Source organism: Pelobates fuscus, chromosome 12 (genome assembly GCF_036172605.1).
Source record: "Pelobates fuscus isolate aPelFus1 chromosome 12, aPelFus1.pri, whole genome shotgun sequence".
Lineage (NCBI taxonomy): Eukaryota > Metazoa > Chordata > Amphibia > Anura > Pelobatidae > Pelobates > Pelobates fuscus.
This window is the reverse complement of record NC_086328.1, coordinates 4,685,364-4,706,539: the sequence shown is the minus strand read 5'-3', so window position 1 is coordinate 4,706,539 and position 21,176 is coordinate 4,685,364. Positions and strand designations below refer to the sequence as shown.

The window sequence follows — 21,176 nt, the reverse complement described above, 5'->3', positions numbered from 1 at the left end:
AAAACTGGTTTCCAATTGGCTATTTAATGAAAGAAAAAAAGAAAAAAGTCCAACTGCACAAATCAAAATAATGGTGTAAAAAATACCAAAAAACACAAAGCTTTTTTTTTTTTTACAGTTTATCAGTTGATAAATGTTATAAACCTCTTAACTATGGGAAAACTAGTCTTTTGCAGGTGTGTATAAAGCACATAAAACCGATGACTTATAAAATAAAAATAAAAATAAGTAATTTGGCAATGGCCTTGTTATTCAGATAATGGAATATACAGGATTAGAATTATTAATGTAAAGGAAGTTATATGGGAGGAAGCTCCTAGTATTACATTAGATCCTCGAAAGATACAGCAGGATATACGTGGCTGCAATGAAGTGCCCATTAACTACCTCATTCCAGCTAACGAGCGGCTAATGAAAAGTTACCCAGACAATGCACTTATGATAAGTCCCCTCTGGCAAAACATTCATGCAATACACCGCACTAGCGGGTTTGATTTATGCTCGCTCAAGGTAGGATTTCAGATTTCTGCTATGTAGGAAATGTCTCATCAATCTTGCAAATGCTCAAAGGGGTAAACATAGAAAAAAAAACAGCACAAAAAAACAACAAAAAACAGATGCCCTGGAGAGATACTATGAAAACCTCCCCCAATAGATGGAAAGGGGGAGACCATAGCCCGGAAAGATGGAACCAGTGAGAAACCATTGCCTGGAAAGGAGGAACCAGTGAGACAGTGAGAAACCATAGCCAGGGAAGAAGGAACCAGGGAGACAATGAGAAACCATAGCCCGGAAAGGAGGAACCAGGAAGACCATGAGAAACCATAGCCCAGCAAGATGGAACCAGGGAGACAGTGAGAAACCATAGCCCGGAAAGAAGGAACCAGTGAGACCATGAGAAACCATAGCCCGGAAAGAAGGAACCAGTGAGAAACCATAGCCCGGAAAGAAGGAACCAGTGAGACCATGAGAAACCATAGCCCGGAAAGAAGCAACAAGTGAGACAGTGAGAAGCCATAGCCCAGAAAGGAGGAACAAGTGAGACCATGAGAAACCATAGCCCGGAAAGAAGGAACCAGGGAGACAGTGAGAAACTATAGCCTGGAAAGAAGGAACCAGTGAGACAGTGAGAAGCCATAGCCCGGAAAGGAGGAACCAGTGAGACCATGAGAAACCATAGCCCAGAAAGGAGAAACCAGTGAGACCATGAGAAACCAGAGCCCGGAAAGGAGGAACCAGGAAGACCATGAGAAACCATAGCCCAGCAAGATGGAACCAGGGAGACAGTGAGAAACCATAGCCCGGAAAGAAGGAACCAGTGAGACCATGAGAAACCATAGCCCGGAAAGAAGGAACCAGTGAGAAACCATAGCCCGGAAAGAAGGAACCAGTGAGACCATGAGAAACCATAGCCCGGAAAGAAGCAACAAGTGAGACAGTGAGAAGCCATAGCCCGGAAAGGAGGAACAAGTGAGACCATGAGAAACCATAGCCCGGAAAGAAGGAACCAGGGAGACAGTGAGAAACTATAGCCTGGAAAGAAGGAACCAGTGAGACAGTGAGAAACCATAGCCCGGAAAGGAGGAACCAGTGAGACCATGAGAAACCATAGCCCGGAAAGGAGGAACCAGTGAGACCATGAGAAACCATAGCCCGGAAAGAAGGAACCAAGGAGACAGTGATAAACCATAGCCTGGGAAGAAGGAATCAGTGAGACAGTTAGAAACCATAGCCCGGGAAGATGGAACCAGGGAGACAGTGAGAAACCATAGCCCGGGAAGAAGGAAGCAGGGAGACAGTGAGAAACCATAGCCCGGGAAGATGGAACCAGTGAGACCATGAGAAACCATTGCTGGGAAAGGAGGAACCAGTGAGACAGTGAGAAACCATAGCCCAGAAAGGAGAAACCAGTGAGACCATGAGAAACCATAGCCCGGAAAGAAGGAACCAGTGAGACAGTGAGAAACCATAGCCCGGAAAGAAGGAACCAGTGAGACCATGAGAAACCATAGCCCGGAAAGAAGGAACCAGTGAGACCATGATAAACCATAGCCCAGAAAGAAGCAGCAAGTGAGACAGTGAGAAACCATAGCCCGGAAAGGAGGAACCAGTGAGACGATGAGAAACCATAGCCCGGAAAGAAGGAACCAGGGAGACAGTGAGAAACTATAGCCTGGAAAGAAGGAACCAGTGAGACAGTGAGAAACCATAGCCCGGAAAGGAGGAACCAGTGAGACCATGAGAAACCATAGCCCGGAAAGGAGGAACCAGTGAGACCATGAGAAACCATAGCCCGGAAAGAAGGAACCAAGGAGACAGTGATAAACCATAGCCTGGGAAGATGGAACCAGGTAGACAGTGAGAAACCATAGCCGGGGAGAAGGAACCAGGGAGACAGTGAGAAACCATAGCCCGGGAAGAAGGAACCAGGGAGACAGTGAGAATCCATAGCCCGGAAAGATGGAACCAGGGAGACAGTGAGAAACCATAGCCGGGAAGAAGGAACCAGGGAGACAGTGAGAAACCATAGCCCGGAAAGATGGAACCAGGGAGACAGTGAGAAACCATAGCCCGGGAAGAAGGAACCAGGGAGACAGTGAGAAACCATAGCCCGGAAAGATGGAACCAGGGAGACAGTGAGAAACCATAGCCCGGAAAGAAGAAACCAGGGAGACAGTGAGAAACCATAGCCCGGAAAGAAGGAACCAGGGAGACGGTGAGAAACCATAGCCCGGAAAGAAGGAACCAGGGAGACAGTGAGAAATCATAGCCCAGAAAGATGGAACCAGGGAGACAGTGAGAAGCCATAGCCCAGAAAGGAGGAACCAGTGAGACAGTGAGAAACCATAGCACGGAAAGGAAGAACCAGGGAGACAGTGAGAAACCATAGCCCGGAAAGATGGAACCAGGGAGATATTCTAGAGAGGGAATGGGTGGGAGACAGTGTATAACAATACTTCAGAGAGGAAATGGGGGGAAACAGTGTATGACAATACTCCAGAGAGGAAATGGAGGGGGGGAGACAGAATGACAATACTCCAGAGAGGGAATTGGGGGGGGGGGGGGGGAGGGGGAGAGACAGTGTATAACAATACTCCAGAGAGGGAATGGGGGGACACAGTGTATAATAACTCAGGAGAGTATTCCACATAAGGAGTTGAGACAGTAGATTGGTGTAGTAGTAGTTTGCATCCTGAATTATATAATGTACAGCAGGATAAAAAGGCTCAAGCAATGAATGAAGGACAGAGGATATGTTAGCAGGACATTTGGAAAGATACACAATGACTGAGCTCGATTTGATGCTGAACTCTATGGCTGTGATAAGAGGTCAGTACCTCCACAGTGGATACATTTGCCAAACTATGTCCGAATACCACTGCTAATTGTTTGTTACTGCAGGTCATCCGTGATTATTTCCTCAGTTTCATATCCAAGAAAATCCAATTTCACCTACAGCTGCAATCACTGGAGCCTTTTCTCACCCAGGAATCATTCAAATCGCTCATTTGGGAGCTCACAACCCATGCCAGCCACAATGAGCCCAGTCTTAACAACACTCTCCCTCTTCAATCAATAACGTCTCTGACTAGTAGGCTCATTGATCCGTCTCATTGCAATTCTAACGATGCTCCTCCGCAAAGCTGGGAAACCAGTTATCTCTGTCTTAAAGAATTCAATTTAAAATCCGAGATCTTCTATATAAAGTGGTTAAACTGTTGCCCTTTCCTGTCTATCAATCCCTGTATCCAAGTATTGCTAGACCTGCCCTCAGAGAGCTGCAATACATGGAGCACAGATATTCTATGGTACTACAGGGGGTGCTCTGGGTAACAGGGGTTGGAGGGCAAAGGTCGCAGGGGTGCTCAGGGTAATAAGGTTGGAGGTTAGGTGTGTTCCGGGTAACAGGGATGGAGGTTAAAGGTCAGCTGTGGTGCTTTGGGTAACAGGGATTGGAGGTTAAAGGTCAGCTGGGGTGCGTTGGGTAACAGATTAGATGTTAAAGGTCAGCAGGGGTGCTTTTGGGTAACGGAGTAGAGGTTAAAGGTCAGCAGGGGTGCTTTGGGTAACAGGGATTGGAGGTTAAAGGTCAGCAGGGGTGCTTTGGGTAACGGAGTAGAGGTTAAAGGTCAGCAGGGGTGCTTTGGGTAACAGGGATTGGAGGTTAAAGGTCAGCAGGGGTGCTTTGGGTAACAGGGATTGGAGGTTAAATTCAGCACGTGTGCTCTGAGCTCTAACAGGAGAGATTGGAGTTCTCTCTGAAATGGTTAGAATACTGATAATGAAGATCTATCACTCTCATAGTAAACCTTTCACTCCAAATGAAAACAAAGAGGGCCCTTCAACCTGCATGGTTTTCCAACTACATAAACAAATAAGGATGTGAACATAATATAAAATTGTGACACTAGTTTCCTTATTAATTGAAGTGGAATGTCTTAATGTTAAAGGAACACTCCAACCATAAACACAACAGCCCGAAGTAGTGGTTATGGTAGGAGTGCCCTCCCACAGTACATAGTGAAGCTTGGAGCCACAGGTTCCTGCACAGAGCAGAGTCCTGCCACGCAGGGCCAGCTCACTGGCTGAGGGTGTCTGCTGATTGCTCTCACTGCACCAACAGGCTGAACGCAATGCAGGAGGTTCCAGCTGAAGAGGAGCTGGCAGCACCCAGAGAACACAGGTCAGTGATCAAACCGTTCTTAAATGGTTTGACTACTTACTGTGAGGGTACTCCTGGTACCAGTACAGTGGTGATTGTGCTTGGAAATGTTCAGTTAAAGACCAGTGATTTCTATAGTTTAAACATCTGGAGTGCCAAGTTAGCAATCATTGGCACAGATTGTTTCAGCCTAAACAAACAGCAAAGGCCGAGGGAGAGTACGAGAGCTATGGTTTACTCATAAATGTTTATTTTACATTGAGAACAGAGATGCGTCTCCCTACGTCCTTCCACAGAGGGAACGATGCGCAGGGCAAGGAGAGTTGCCATGGAGATCTTATATGGATTGCCGGAATAAAGGAAACTGGAGGGCTTCAAACTGGTTTCTCTCCGCGAATTTGTTTTATGTGAATTTAGAACGAGTAAAACGGTCAAATGTGCCTAGGGGAGAAAAGACCTAAATTTCATGTAGTAAAATTAATTTACACTAATTAAATATAAAATAGCATTTTTAGAACTAGTTCCCTCTTTCCTGTAACAATCCCAGACCCAACAATGTCCTCAGTAAATAGATAAGAGAGGCCGGAGTGTAACGATGTGTGATATATACACCGATCAACGTATTGAGGAACCATTGCCGAGATGCTTCATGGATACAATGTGGGGCCATCAGTTACCCCCCTGGTTTTGTTTATTGCCCATGCTGAATGTGGAGAGTTTTTAAATATCGTGATCACCAGTACAAAGCTTTCCTGAGCAAGTGATGCCTTTACAATAATGCAGGAGTCAAAAAACAATATACCAACAATATTGCTGAACAGTCTAGAAAACGAGGTAATTTAAATAAAATATGCATTTTTTTCCCCACACATAATTTCTAAGCTGCAAAATGCACTCACCAATAAACTGCTTCTCAATTTCCAGGAATTCTAAAGTAAGGGTGATCTAAACAAACATGACAACCAACTTCTCTCTAATCTTCCATGTATATCTATGTGCGTTTCCTATGAGATTAAATTGTTGGTTCCACTATCTAATAAAATTTTCTACAATAAATGATTATTTAGATACTCGGTAACACTCGGCCATGTGATCGATGTATCGACTCTGGAGCAAACTGTGAACGGTTTCCTGACAGTGTTATGTAGAAAGATTTACGGGATCGACAATAATGAATTAGGAACAATTATACCTTCCAGGCTCGCTAGAACTGTTTGAAATCCTACAAAATGGTTCGTTATATAAATGACATGTCCAAGTTCAAAGAGGAAGAATGAGTATCCTTCCAAATACAGCACAAGCCCACCAGACAATATTAAAACATGAGGAGTGTATTATTGGATCCTGCTTTACATTTATTATATATCATTAAAGTAGAGATGTGACTCCAAAGCAATAATCTGCATTGAAATACAGCAATAGCTAAATAGAGCTCCCCCTTGGATGAAATACATTCCGTTGCACAATATCGGCACACATGGGGGCAATTGTAGAAATATAAACTTACGTTGGGCACAGCAGCCCTGAATGACTGGATGTGCCCAACATGAAACAGATACAAATAAGAGCAGACAGTATTTACTTTTATGCAGACTATTTGCAATGGCCTTCCGTGTAACGCAGCTTTTTATTATACGCAGCCATCTTTTCCCAGATCTATTGAATGGGCTTTATATCACAAGGCTATTGAAATATCATCCCATTACCTTAAAAAAAAATTAATGAAACATGTATAATTAATAAATAGAAAGAGGATAACCCTCTCCAATTCTATTTCTCCTGTCTCACGTTGGATCCTGAGGGTAACAGGTGTGTGCCAGAGTGAAAGATGCTGGCCCACAAGATGAACGAGGCGTGAAATCACATCTAGTAGAAAATATTCAATGTGACATTGAGACGTTAGTATCAGGACACACACTGCAATTTAACAAGGACTGTGAATTCTTACCCGCCATAGATTATAAGGGGTACAGTGCTTCCGCTGGGGACACCAAATATATCAGGAATCAGGTCTCCGTTAAAGCTGAAACACAACACAAGCTTCAGAAACACAAATCAAACATGACTGATACAGAAAAGTTTTCAAATAAAAAAAATCATTCTAAAAATGTGAGAATAAGAGAACAGAGATTTGTGTGAATTCTAATGGGTTCAAATGCCAATGACTACAAAGGGTTAAACTGTTTTGGAAGACGATACTTACTCCATAATTAGTGGTTCATCTGAATAAGTTACATTTAATGACGTCTTGTAATTAATATCTGGGGGGAAACAAAGACAGTATTTCACAATAATAAAAAATAATGGTGCAATCTCTAACACAAAGTATGATCTATTTTGTCATAATTTCCTTTTCTGCTCGCTCACTATAAAATAATGTCTAAATACGATTAAAAGTGACACATTGGCGATTATTCCTCCAGTGCAAATAGCGTCAGATACAGAAAGGTGGCAAACTGCAGCGCAAAATCATTGACAGTCAGACGACACTGTTTTTACACAGTTAGGTGTTTTTGCCTGTATTCATTTTACACACAAATGGTGTCACAGTAACACCACGTTTCTCAAGCAAACACTTTTCTGTAAAACGTTCACAGAACTCACAAACCTGCACTAGAGTGTACACATCGTGATCAATCTCTATCACCCGATTTATAGTCTTATGCACATCCCAGTAAATGATCCTGAAATCTTACACTATTTATATCAAGGTTACCCTCCCAGTAAGTGCAATTATGGCTATTCCAGGTATCTACTACCCTTTCTATATCGCTGTTACTGCTCCCTATGGAAGGCTATTCCTGGTATCTACTACCCTTTCTATATAACCGTGACTGCTCCCAGTGGAAGGCTATTCCAGGTATCTACTACCCTTTCTATATCACGGTTACCGCTCCCACTGGAAGGCTATTCCCGGTATCTACTACCCTTTCTATATCACTGTTACTGCTCCCACTGGAAGGCAATTCCAGGTATCTACTACCCTTTCTATATCACGGTTACCGCTCCCACTGGAAGGCTATTCCAGGCATCTACTACCCTTTCTATATCACTGTTACTACTCCCACTGGAAGGCTATTCCAGGTATCTACTACCCTTTCTACATCAATGTTAACCAATAGAAAAGAAACATAGCACAACAAGCAAAGAAATATAAACTCAATATATTCTTCGGTCTCAAACTTCCAAACTACAAAGTCAATTTGTGCTTATTGAATTTCTGCCTAAAATCCTGCTGCTTTAGATCAAACAGACTCAGGGAAATCTGATTATGTTCAGTTTATCAGTTAATGCATAGATAAGGCTGAGATTGATTGTAATGGAGCTCTACCTGATCTAAACAACCAGCCCAAGGTCCACAAAACCAGCCCAGTGATTACTGATTGGGGTCAGAGATTATGAGACGGCTCACCCAGGGTTTGGTTTTTTGCCCAGTAAATAACGGCTGACAGCGGGGACTCTGTGCCGGCATGACCCTTAGGGACGGTGGTCAGAAGCACGTCCATCTGAGAGTCGCCATTGTAATCCCCTGGGACAACGCTGGTTATCACCACATCATCCCTAAAACGAAAAGGGGAGACATTTCAATCACAGCTGGAGTTGGGCAGAGGAGGAGTTATCTAGCATTTTAAACCCAAAAGACCCGTGAAGGCAGTCTGTCCCGCAATCCGTTAAAGACCATTCTTTATTCTACAAACAACTTTGTAGCCGCTTTCAATAAGAAATATATGGAGATACTTACCCCAAGGGAAGACGTACTTTAGGGCTAAAGTAAGGGGTGGCCTTTAGGTCTGCCAAAAATATCTTCAACTCATTTCCTAAATGGAGAAAACAGAAACATATATGAATAATAGGCATAATATATAATCAGCGGCAAACATGGTGTGAAATCCCCAAATTCTCCAAACTGCTGAGAGGGAGCTCTTTGAAATATCATCAGTCTCAGCCAGCCTACGTACTGCAGACTAGGTATCAACTTGGGGTTTCAGACCACTCATATTTAAAAAAAAACAAACTTTAATCAGTTTGGACAATCACTCAATGATTAGCATGGCTACGCAGGAAACTCACACAGAGGTGTGTTAAGCTGTAGGCGTACTTCTTATAGTGTAGATAGTCCCGTATGTAAATATTTGCTCAGTAAAGCAAAGAACGTTACCTGTATGTACACATTGAAACCTGGCTGGGTAACATTTCATAAGGTGAGGCATGCATTTCTAAAGTCCTTCTTCTATCCTATTATGCCATAGTATCAAGTAATGTGTGGCTCTGGGTGACACTGAACCACCACAACTACTACAGCCTATTGTTACAGCGTATTGTAGTTGCTATGGTCAGCTATGGCTGCCGTCGCTCTAGATTTTGTCTAAACATTTTTTGGGGGGAGTGGGGGAGGTCATGGTCATGGTCACTCGGATTGGTCTGCGGCTACGCAGCCCCATACGCAGCAAACTGCGATGCACTGCATGTTCTGACACCTTTCTTTCATGACCAGTATTAAGGTTTTCAGCAATTTGAGTTACAGTAGCTCTTCTGTGTGATCAGACCAGGATGGACTAGCTTTCACTTCCCAGAACCATAAATGAGCCTTGGGCGCCCATGACCCTGATGCTGGTTCACCTGATGTCCTTCCTTGCTCCAGTTTTGGTAAGTAATAAGCACTGCATACCGGGAACACCCCACAAGACTTGCTATTTGGAGATGCTCTGGCCCAGTTGTCTAGCCGTCACTATTTTGCCCTTGTCAAAGATCTTTAGGCTTGCCCATATATGCTGCTTCCAACACATGAAATTCAATAAGGGACTGTTCACTTGTTGCCTAATATATGCCACCCCCTGACAGGTGTCATTGTAACGATATAATCAATGTTACTCAGTTCACCGGTCAGTGATTTTAATGTTATGGTTAGTGTATAGTACATGATGCAAGGCTCAAAATGTCCACTTTACACTAGATATTGGCAAGTGAAAATGTAGCCTTCACAAGTAGAACATCACCCCTGGTGAGTGTGCCATGCACTCTCCAGGCTTTCAGTGGCAAGTAACTTTTAAAGTCTGATTAGAAGAGTGAGAAAAACAGTCTCAGTCCACATGTGGACTAGGCCATTTCTGACATGACCCGTTCATGTATGAGGTTGTACAGTCCATTTCTGACATGACCCGTCCATGTATGAGGTTGTACAGTTCATTTCTGACATGACCCGTCCATGTATGAGGTTGTACAGTTCATTTCTGACATGACCCGTCCATGTATGAGGTTGTACAGTCCATTTCTGACATGACCCGTCCATGTATGAGGTTGTACAGTCCATTTCTGACATGACCCATCCATGTATGAGGTTGTACAGTCCATTTTTGACATGACCCGTCCATATATGAGGTTGTACAGTCCATTTCTGACATGACCCGTCCATATATAAGGTTGTACAGTCCATTTCTGACATGACCCGTCCATGTATGAAGTTGTACAGTCCATTTCTGACATGACCCCGTCCATATATGAGGTTGTACAGTCCATTTCGGACATGACCCGTCCATGTATGAGGTTGTACAGTCCATTTCTGACATTACCTGTTCAGTCAGTTTCTGACATCATTACTGTCAGTGGTTAACTATGCTATTCTACCAATCTACTTCCCTATACTTCCCTTACCTTTTGTGTCACCATACCCCACTCCCTCTAGCATGTAAAGCTCATTGAGCAGGCCCTCAATCCCTCTGTTACAGTGTCACCATACCCCACTCCCTCTAGCATGTAAAGCTCATTGAGCAGGCCCTCAATCCCTCTGTTACAGTGTCACTATACCCCACTCCCTCTAGCATGTAAAGCTCATTGAGCAGGCCCTCAATCCCTCTGTTACTGTGTCACTATACCCCACTCCCTCTAACATGTAAGCTCACGGAGCAGGCCCTCAATCCCTCTGTTACTGTCACTATACCCCACTCCCTCTAACATGTAAGCTCACGGAGCAGGCCCTCAATCCCTCTGTTACTGTGTGTCAAACTTGTCTGGTTACAATTACGTTTGTTAGTCCACCCATTGTACATCGCTACGGAATTTGTTGGCGCTATATAAATATAATAATAATGATGATATGGGTGTTTGGTATATCAAGGGTTGTAAAAATTAAATAAATCAAATGATACATATCTATACATTTTAAAATCAGACTTCACCCACCCGCCACTCGGTACCTCCAATTTAACGTGAAGGGCCAAGAACAGTAACAGATTGCACATTTCATGTGTTTAACTCTTACTTGCTTTCATAACAGATTATTCAATATAAATCTGCAAATTTTAGTGATTAACTGCTGCCAATTCTATAGTTACAGAACTATAAATTAACTTTAACAAAGCAAATGAATATGTCATCCAAACAGGAAACACACTACAGGCTGACAATTAGATGATTGCTTTTGAATTGTAGTATTATTAAATAAAAGTGAAATGTAAAAAAAAAATGATAAAGATTTCATTCATTTTGACGCCAGTCACATAATTGGTTTTCCACATTATTTACGCTTGGCTTGGATTTAATCCCCATTCCATTTCAATAAAATTAACCCACATTAGACCCTTCTCCTGCCATTAGCTATGAATAGTAAACAGTGATAATTCAAGGTAACGGCAGCATGTGACCAGACCATGTCTCTAGAACGCTAAATTCTGACCCCAAAGATGGTTTGAAAACAGCACATCCTATCCACCTGGCCATGGATAGCTGCAATACATGGACATTGTTGAAGGAACACAACTAAATAGGAACCAAGTAAAAAAATCACTACTATACGAGTAGGATGAGGTGGTACAGTCCACATCTGACATCACTGATATCTGCTAAGGAGAAGGTGGTACAGTCCACTTTTGACAACACGTATGCATGTTATAAGAGGTGGTACAGTCCATATTTGTCATCACTACTGTCCACGTAGGTGAAGGTGGTACAGGCCAAGTGTGACATCACTACTGTAGGATTAGAAGAATCTGATGACATAACGACTAATTAGATATAACCTGAGCAGTAAATCAGACCTTACTTATATAAATAATAAAATAATGATTATATCTTCAACATTGGAGAGTCATGGAACATTCCCACACACTGCAGACCTTCCCACAGCGTCATTAGACACCTATAAACTGCTATTCCAGTGAGCCGGGGAGATGGAGGGTGTCTGCACGGAATACATTCCCTCGCACTGTGATGACACCCAAAATGCACGGCGCAGCACATTATATAGATTGTAAATGATTCTCATTTTACGCTCACCGCATCGCTCCATGAAATGAATTAGGTTTGAAGAGTTGATGAGGCTTTAAATATAATAAACATTGTAAGGTCAGCAGAAACATAATGAAATGCTTTATAGTCCTTGAGGTATAGACAAAGGTTCCTCGTTCCCGGCTGCCGTCAAACACAGTTTAAATCCCAGGGGAACAAATTCAGATGTAGGATGATTTTCTAGTATGAATAAAACATTTATAGACTAAAGGAAGCACCACTTTTTGAGTTTCCAAAAGAAACCCATTTTAAAACATTGATGTACAAGGTGCTATGATAGCGCTATATACAAACATGACACCCCATAACAGAGCGCCTGCGCACATTAAGCCGTTCTGCTGGCAGTGTGGCGAGGGTTCAGGTAAAGAAATATTTGGTCAGTATTTCGGGTGTGAAGTGAAGTGGTGACACGCATTCTCCGTATAGTGCAGTCATTTGAAAACTCATTGCTATCACTCAGCCACGGAAACTAGAGACGGGGCGACAGCGCGTTACGCCGCAGACATGGCGGGAAATTACCCACAGCCATCCACACCTTAAAACGTCACTGTCACTTCGCACGGTGTGGTTTTAAACCAGTCAAATTTCTTTCCTCTTTCTTCTTTTCTTTTTACAATTTCCCCTTATTTATTAGTTATAAATAAGATATAGCAGGGACTACTTTTTTCTCACGGAAATTGTGATCGCGGATGATGGATGTGGTCTCGATGGAGGCAAAGTTCTATTTCAGTTGCCAATCAAATTTACCCACAATCCATTAAGAGAAAACGATCCCACGGAAGGCACACTGCAGACGTCGTGGACAGAGGAGAACGAAATGGCGACACCCAGGTATTAAAATCCAGAATAAAGAAGAAAAGATAACAAATAGAGGGAAGTATAATCATCAAGGTACAGGGAAAGATGAAATAAAAAATATAAAAACATTACAGCTTGACAAATATTACAGTGTACATAACTACAGGTGATACTCGAAAAATTAGAATATCGTGCAAAAGTTCATTTATTTCAGTAATGCAACGTAAAAGGTGAAACTTTATAATATATGATAATATATGAGATACACGCATTACATGCAGAGCAAGATAGTTCACGCCGTGATTTGTCATAAGTGCAATGATTATGGCTTACAGCTCATGAAAACCCCAAAATCCACAATCTCAGTAAATTAGAATATTGTGAAAAGGTGCAATATTCTAGGCTCACAGTGTCCCACTCTAATCATCTAAGTAAGCCATAACACCTGCAAAGGGTTTCTGAGCCTTTAAATGGTCTCTCAGTCTGGTTCACTAGGAATCACAGTCATGGGGAAGACTGCTGACCTGACAGTTGTGCAGAAAACCACCATTGACACCCTCCATAACGAAGAAAAGCCTCAAAAGGTCATTGCGAAGGAAGTTGGATGTTCCCAAAGTGCTGTATCAAAGCACATTAATAGAAAATTATGTGGAAGGAAAAAGTGTTGAAGAAAAAGGTGCACAAGTTGCAGGGATGACCGCAGCCTGGAGAGGATTATCAGGAAAAGGCCATTAAAAAGTGTTGGGGACTTTCACAAGGAGTGGACTGAGGCTGGAGTCAGTGCAACAAGAGCCACCACACACAGACGGATCCTGGACATGGGCTTCAGATGTTATATTCCTCTTGTCAAGCCGCTCCTGAACAACAAAACAACATCAGAAGTGTCTTACCTGGGCCAAAGAAAAACAGACCTGGTCTGTTGCTCAGTGGTCCAAAGTCCTCTTTTCTGATGAGAGCAACTTTTGCATCTCATTTGGAAACCAAGGACCCAGAGTCTGGAGGAAGAATGGACACACTGCAAGATGCTTGAAGTCCAGTGTGAAGTTTCCACAGTCTGTGTTGATTTGGGGAGCCATGTCATCTGCTGGTGTTGGTCCACTGTACTTCATTAAGTCCAGGGTCAACACAGCCGTCTACCAGGAGATTTTGGAGCACTTCATGCTTCCTTCCAAAGACGAGCTTTATGGAGATGCTGACATCATTTTCTAGCTGGACTTGGCACCTGCCCACACTGCCAAAAGCACCAAAGCCTGGTTCAATGACCGTGGGATTACTGTGCTTGATTTGCCAGCAAACTCGCCTTACCTGAAACCCAGAGAGAAACTATGGGGCATTGCCAAGAGAAAGATGAGAGACGTGAGACCGAACAATGCAGAAGAGCTGAAGGCCGCTATTGAAGCATCCTGATCTTCCATAACACCTCAGCAGTGCCACAGGCTGATAGCTTCCATGCCACGTCGCATTGAGGCAGTAATTGCTGCAAAAAGGGCCCAAACTAAGTACTGAGTCCATATGCATGCTTATACTTTTCAGAGGTCTGATATTGTTCTATGTACATTCCTTGTTTTATTGATTGCATGTAATATTCTAATTTACTGAGATTGCGGATATATTCCCCCCCACCCTGTCACACTGTGTTATCCCCCCTCCGTGTCACACAGTGTTATATCCCCCCCCCCTGTCACACAGTGTTATATCCCCCCCGTGTCACACAGTGTTATATCCCCCCCGTGTCACACAGTGTTATAAACCCCCCGTGTCACACAGTGTTATATCCCCCCGTGTCACACAGTGTTATATCTCCCCCGTGTCACACAGTGTTATATCCCCCCCGTGTCACACAGTGTTATATCCCCCCCCGTGTCACACAGTGTTATATCCCCCCCGTGTCACACAGTGTTATATCCCCCCCCCTGTCACACAGTGTTATATCCCCCCCGTGTCACACAGTGTTATATCCCCCCCGTGTCACACAGTGTTATATCCCCCCCGTGTCACACAGTGTTATATCCCCCCCCGTGTCACACAGTGTTATATCCCCCCCGTGTCACACAGTGTTATATCCCCCCCCCTGTCACACAGTGTTATATCCCCCCGTGTCACACAGTGTTATATCCCCCCCGTGTCACACAGTGTTATATCCCCCCCGTGTCACACAGTGTTATATCCCCCCCCCTGTCACACAGTGTTATATCCCCCCGTGTCACACAGTGTTATATCCCCCCCGTCACACAGTGTTATATCCCCCCCGTGTCACACAGTGTTATATCCCCCCCCGTGTCACACAGTGTTATATCTCCCCCCTGTCACACAGTGTTATATCCCCCCGTCACACAGTGTTATTTCCCCCCCCCCCCCGTTACACATTGTTATATCCTCCCCCCCCAGGGGCCCCTCTCACCCAGGCTGACGATGAAGATGTCGGTCAGTTTGTCGGAGTTGAAGTCCCCGAAAGCCGCCATTTTACCGGCCGAGCCCGGTCCCAGGATCTCCCCGGTGACATTTTTCAGGGACCCCCGGGCCCCGCTCACCGCGACCACCAGCACCAGCACTGCCCCCAGGAGCGACATCACCGGCTCCGCTCTCACTTCCGGGTCTGCGGCCGCGCGACACCTTCATTTACGGCAGGCAGTGCCCCAGCTCGCGTTACGGCCGCTCCCCCCCCCCCCTCACACACACACATTGCTTTACGGCCGACTCGGTCACTGACAGCGAGTGCGGGACACGGGGTGCGGGCTCCGGCCGGGATGGCTCAGGTTTTGGCTGATGTGAGCTGGAAGGTGCTGGAACGCAGAGCTCGCTCTAAACGAACAGGTCTGGAAACAACCACCACCACCACCCTCTGTATAACACTACCTCCCTCTGTATAACACTACCTCCCTCTGTATAACACTACCTCCCTCTGTATAACACTACCTCCCTCTGTATAACACTACCTCCCTCTGTATAACACTACCTCCCTCTGTATAACACCACCTCCCTCTGTATAACACCACCTCCCTCTGTATAACACCACCTCCCTCTGTATAACACCACCTCCCTCTGTATAACACCACCTCCCTCTGTATAACACCACCTCCCTCTGTATAACACCACCTCCCTCTGTATAACACTACCTCCCTCTGTATAACACTACCTCCCTCTGTATAACACTACCTCCCTCTGTATAACACTACCTCCCTCTGTATAACACTACCTCCCTCTGTATAACACTACCTCCCTCTGTATAACACCACCTCCCTCTGTATAACACCACCTCCCTCTGTATAACACCACCTCCCTCTGTATAACACCACCTCCCTCTGTATAACACCACCTCCCTCTGTATAACACCACCTCCCTCTGTATAACACCACCTCCCTCTGTATAACACCACCTCCCTCTGTATAACACTACCTCCCTCTGTATAACACTACCTCCCTCTGTATAACACTACCTCCCTCTGTATAACACTACCTCCCTCTGTATAACACTACCACCCTCTGTATAACACTACCTCCCTCTGTATAACACTACCTCCCTCTGTATAACACTACCTCCCTCTGTATAACACTACCTCCCTCTGTATAACACTACCTCCCTCTGTATAACACTACCTCCCTCTGTATAACACTACCTCCCTCTGTATAACACTACCACCCTCTGTATAACACTACCTCCCTCTGTATAACACTACCTCCCTCTGTATAACACTACCTCCCTCTGTATAACACTACCTCCCTCTGTATAACACTACCCCCTCTGTATAACACCACCTCCCTCTGTATAACACCACCTCCCTCTGTATAACACCACCTCCCTCTGTATAACACCACCACCCTCTGTATAACACCACCTCCCTCTGTATAACACCACCTCCCTCTGTATAACACCACCTCCCTCTGTATAACACCACCTCCCTCTGTATAACACCACCTCCCTCTGTATAACACCACCTCCCTCTGTATAACACCACCTCCCTCTGTATAACACCACCTCCCTCTGTATAACACCACCTCCCTCTGTATAACACCACCTCCCTCTGTATAACACCACCTCCCTCTGTATAACACTACCACCCTCTGTATAACACTACCACCCTCTGTATAACACTACCTCCCTCTGTATAACACTACCTCCCTCTGTATAACACTACCACCCTCTGTATAACACTACCTCCCTCTGTATAACACCACCTCCCTCTGTATAACACCACCTCCCTCTGTATAACACCACCTCCGTCTGTATAACACCACCTCCGTCTGTATAACACCACCTCCGTCTGTATAACACCACCTCCGTCTGTATAACACCACCTCCGTCTGTATAACACCACCTCCGTCTGTATAACACCACCTCCCTCTGTATAACACCACCTCCCTCTGTATAACACCACCTCCCTCTGTATAACACCACCTCCCTCTGTATAACACCACCTCCCTCTGTATAACACCACCTACCTCTCTTTATAGAACACCACCTACTTCCCTCTGTATAACACCACCTACCTCTATCACATTATCTACCTTATGTAACACTACCTACATCTATCGGTATAACATCACATACTCTACCCCTGTATATCAACCTCTCCTGGCATGGGTATGATTGCATTCTGATTGCCCGTTCACTGCCTGCAGGGTGGGTATTCCAGCATCCTATTACCCCTACTGCCTTATACCCTTTTGCATCAGTAATCCCTGTATAACTTTCTTTACTGCCTTATTACTAGTCCTCTCTGCTGGCTAATCCCTGTAATTAGGGTGACCTCCTTCACTGCCTGTGTGAACTCCTTTAGCTTTATAACCGTTTCCTCTCTCAGTATTAATAGCACTGCCTTTGTATGAGTAAGCAAAGTAGTCTTCTCTCTGTGTAACTAACGATACCCCCTACATACCCCCTTTAGCATTGATAACCCATGACATTTGTAGGACTACTCATCCCTTTTATCTGTGCCATTTACAGACAGCAATGCAATATGGGAGATGTAGTCCTTCAACAGTTTGGGTGGGATTTTGAGCGCTCCCCCACCCCCACAGTATAACACATTCCCCACGCTGACCCCAGTTTCCCCTGCCTAGTGCTATTTCTGTATAAACACCCCAGCATGCCAGCTCAGTATGCGCAACCTGCATCTCACGGGCAGACGTCTGAGTGCCAACATGAGGGCCTCGCTGGTGTTCTAACCGTTAATTCATTATACACTGCCTGCTGTTTTTTTGTGCTTGTTTTAGAAGGTGTGATTTTATGTAATAAAGATTTATGTTTACACAGTCAGACAGGAGGTTGCAATGCATTGAGTCCTTTTCACAGTGTTAAATCCATGCCTTGCAAGATGTGGACTCTGACAATTCTATTGGAACCACAGCTAGATCATGGTCTGACTTTAAACCTCGTCACGGTCTACAGCAATGCCCTGGGCTTGGTATTCGTACAGCGATGCCCTGAGCTTGGTATTCGTACAGCGATGCCCTGAGCTTGGTATTCGTACAGCGATGCCCTGGGCTTGGTATTCGTACAGCAATGCCCTGGGCTTGGTATTCGTACAGCGATGCCCTGGGCTTGGTATTCGTACAGCAATGCCCAGAGCTTGGTACTCATACAGCGATGCCCAGAGCTTGGTATTCGTACAGCGATGCCCAGAGCTTGGTATTCGTACAGCGATGCCCAGAGCTTGGTATTCGTACAGCGATGCCCAGAGCTTGGTATTCGTACAGCGATGCCCAGAGCTTGGTATTCGTACAGCGATGCCCGGGGCTTGGTACTCGCACAGCGATGCCCAGAGCTTGGTACTCGTACAGCAATGCCCAGAGCTTGGTATTCGTACAGCAATGCCCAGAGCTTGGTATTCGTACAGCAATGCCCAGAGCTTGGTATTCGTACAGCGATGCCCAGAGCTTGGTATTCGTACAGCGATGCCCTGGGCTTGGTACTCGTACAGCAATGCCCAGAGCTTGGTATTCGTACAGCGATGCCCAGAGCTTGGTATTCGTACAGCAATGCCCAGAGCTTGGTATTCGTACAGCAATGCCCAGAGCTTGGTATTCGTACAGCAATGCCCAGAGCTTGGTATTCGTACAGCGATGCCCAGAGCTTGGTATTCGTACAGCGATGCCCTGGGCTTGGTACTCGTACAGCAATGCCCAGAGCTTGGTATTCGTACAGCGATGCCCTGGGCTTGGTACTCGTACAGCAATGCCCAGAGCTTGGTATTCGTACAGCGATGCCCAGAGCTTGGTATTCGTACAGCGATGCCCAGAGCTTGGTATTCGTACAGCGATGCCCTGGGCTTGGTATTCGTACAGCGATGCCCTGGGCTTGGTACTCGTACTTGGTAGGTTTGGTAGGTTATTGGTACTCGTACAGCAATGCCTGGGGCTTGGTACTCGCACAGCGATGCCCTGGGCTTGGTATTCGTAAAGCGATGCCCAGAGCTTGGTACTCGTACAGCAATGCCTGGGGCTTGGTACTCGCACAGCGATGCCCTGGGCTTGGTACTCGCACAGCGATGCCCTGGGCTTTCTACTCGTACTTGGTAGGTTTGGTAGGTTATTGGTACTCGTACAGCAATGCCCTGGGCTTGGTACTCGCACAGCGATGCCCTGGGCTTTCTACTCGTACTTGGTAGGTTATTGGTACTCGTACAGCAATGCAAAATTTAGACCAAATACCAGTTTTAGATAATCATTCCAAATGGATTAATTTGTTTTCTTTCTAATTCACTGTTCCATGCAAGTACTGCCTTTCATTTTGACCATTTCAATTCCAGTTGGTATCCTTTGGTAAGATTTATGTGCATATTAATTTCTTAGTTTAATGTTTGATTTGTAAAAATCTTTCTTTTTCTTTTTTTCCTCCAAAATAACGTTTTCGTGCATTCTTCATATGTCAACATCCAGGCATGAAATTTTAGCAACCATTGCAATTGCATTTTTCTAATTGAAAATTAAACTTAAATTTGTTTTAAAAAAACTGGCTCCTAACTTTTTTTTAAATCTGGATCCTAGATTTAAAACAGATTTGTCAAGCCCTGACTGGGTGTCCCTTTAATTTGGCATTTCGCACAAGGAAAATAATTAGAATCTGTGGTATATAAAGCTCTGTTTATTGCCCTTTTTTTATGAGCATGCACATTTAAACCAGGTCTCAAAATTTCCACTAGCAATTTTCCAAATTGGATAATATTGCTTTCCAATCCTTCAGTCCTGAATACATTGTCTTTTCTCTCTGCCCTGATACCAACAACAAAGATACAAAGGGCTGGATTTAACTCTTTTTAAATAGGGCTAGTGCAGGGGTAGGCAACCTACGGCACTAGTGCCATTCACGGCACTCAAGACGTCTTTGCACGGCACTCAAGGCTGCTAGAGCCAAACAGGGTCTGGCCTATCAGGAGTCCCAGTATCAGATATCTGCTAATACGAAGAGATGGTGAAGGACAATCCTCAATTTATGCATTGCAGCATGTAGAGGAAGTGATTTCAGATCACTTCCTCCCAGCACTTGTGAATGGGAATCCATACTGCAGTAGAGCAGCCTGCAGTTGCTGTTGCAGCTCCTGTCCTTGACCTGTACCTGGCCGGCAGGGTCCCCACTAGAACCCAGGGAAGCCACCCACAGTGCTAGATATCCACAGAAATGCAGAATAACCAAACTCTCATCCAAATAATATGAACAGCCCACACACAAACATACACATAATCCGCACAAACGCAACACCACTAAAAATCCACATGCATGCACACAACCCCACATGCAGCCTCTCACGTGCAATACCCCAAACAGCCCACACACACTACCAAACACACAATGTGACATATCCATCCACAAGCAACCCCCATACACAGCCCACATTCATATGTATCATACACAATACCATAAACTACGCATGAACATATACAATCTAATAACTCATATACTCACAAATACAACGATACAAAGCAATTACAGTAAAAATAACACAAACAGAATACGGCAGCATACACACCTCAATTTAAAAAAATAGGACTGGCACGCTACGGGACATCACCATCCTATATCGGCACAGTGCTGCTAAAAGGTTGCCTACCCCTGGGCTAGTGTATTTAAAGTGATAACCATTCAGAATGTACATATTATTAGTGCTTGATAGCAGTCTACTAAATAAACACCTCGATTTCAGGTCCACTCTATAATTTTACATACTTATGAATTATATATTATTTGATGTTAGATGAGAATCGTGGGAAATGTATTTCAGACCAGTGTTAATTTTGGCAGTAAATATTAATTTAAAATGGTAATATTTGGAGCACTTATTTAGTAGGTGAAAAAAGTCTAATTAGAGCTAATAACTTAAATTACTGCTTCAAACACTCTAGGTGTGGTACCCTTCAAACACACAATGCAGTGAACAAGGAAAAAGAGGATTAAAAGTGGAGCAATTTGTTGAAAAGTGACAATTTAGGCAATC

General features: G+C 44.5%; 2 protein-coding genes across 5 annotated transcripts in view; one reads left to right on the top strand and one right to left on the bottom strand.

The window, feature by feature from the left end:
• ITFG1 (integrin alpha FG-GAP repeat containing 1) overlaps positions 1-15,359 on the bottom strand; it is a 142,021-nt gene extending 126,662 nt beyond the window's left edge. Inside the window, exons 1-5 of the mRNA XM_063438789.1 lie at positions 15,147-15,359; positions 8,406-8,481; positions 8,076-8,224; positions 6,867-6,924; positions 6,612-6,686 (exon numbers count right to left, since the gene is read on the bottom strand). Coding sequence (XP_063294859.1) covers positions 6,612-6,686; positions 6,867-6,924; positions 8,076-8,224; positions 8,406-8,481; positions 15,147-15,315 — 527 coding nt within the window. The 5' untranslated portion in view covers positions 15,316-15,359. The remainder of the gene's footprint in view (positions 1-6,611; positions 6,687-6,866; positions 6,925-8,075; positions 8,225-8,405; positions 8,482-15,146) is intronic.
• Positions 15,360-15,450: 91 nt separating this feature from the next.
• The window catches only part of PHKB (phosphorylase kinase regulatory subunit beta), a 200,210-nt gene continuing 194,484 nt past the window's right edge, over positions 15,451-21,176 (top strand). For all 4 annotated transcript variants that reach the window (XM_063437844.1, XM_063437843.1, XM_063437841.1 and 1 more), the window contains exon 1: positions 15,451-15,559. In XM_063437844.1, the coding sequence (XP_063293914.1) occupies positions 15,493-15,559 (67 nt within the window). In that variant the 5' untranslated portion in view covers positions 15,451-15,492. The remainder of the gene's footprint in view (positions 15,560-21,176) is intronic.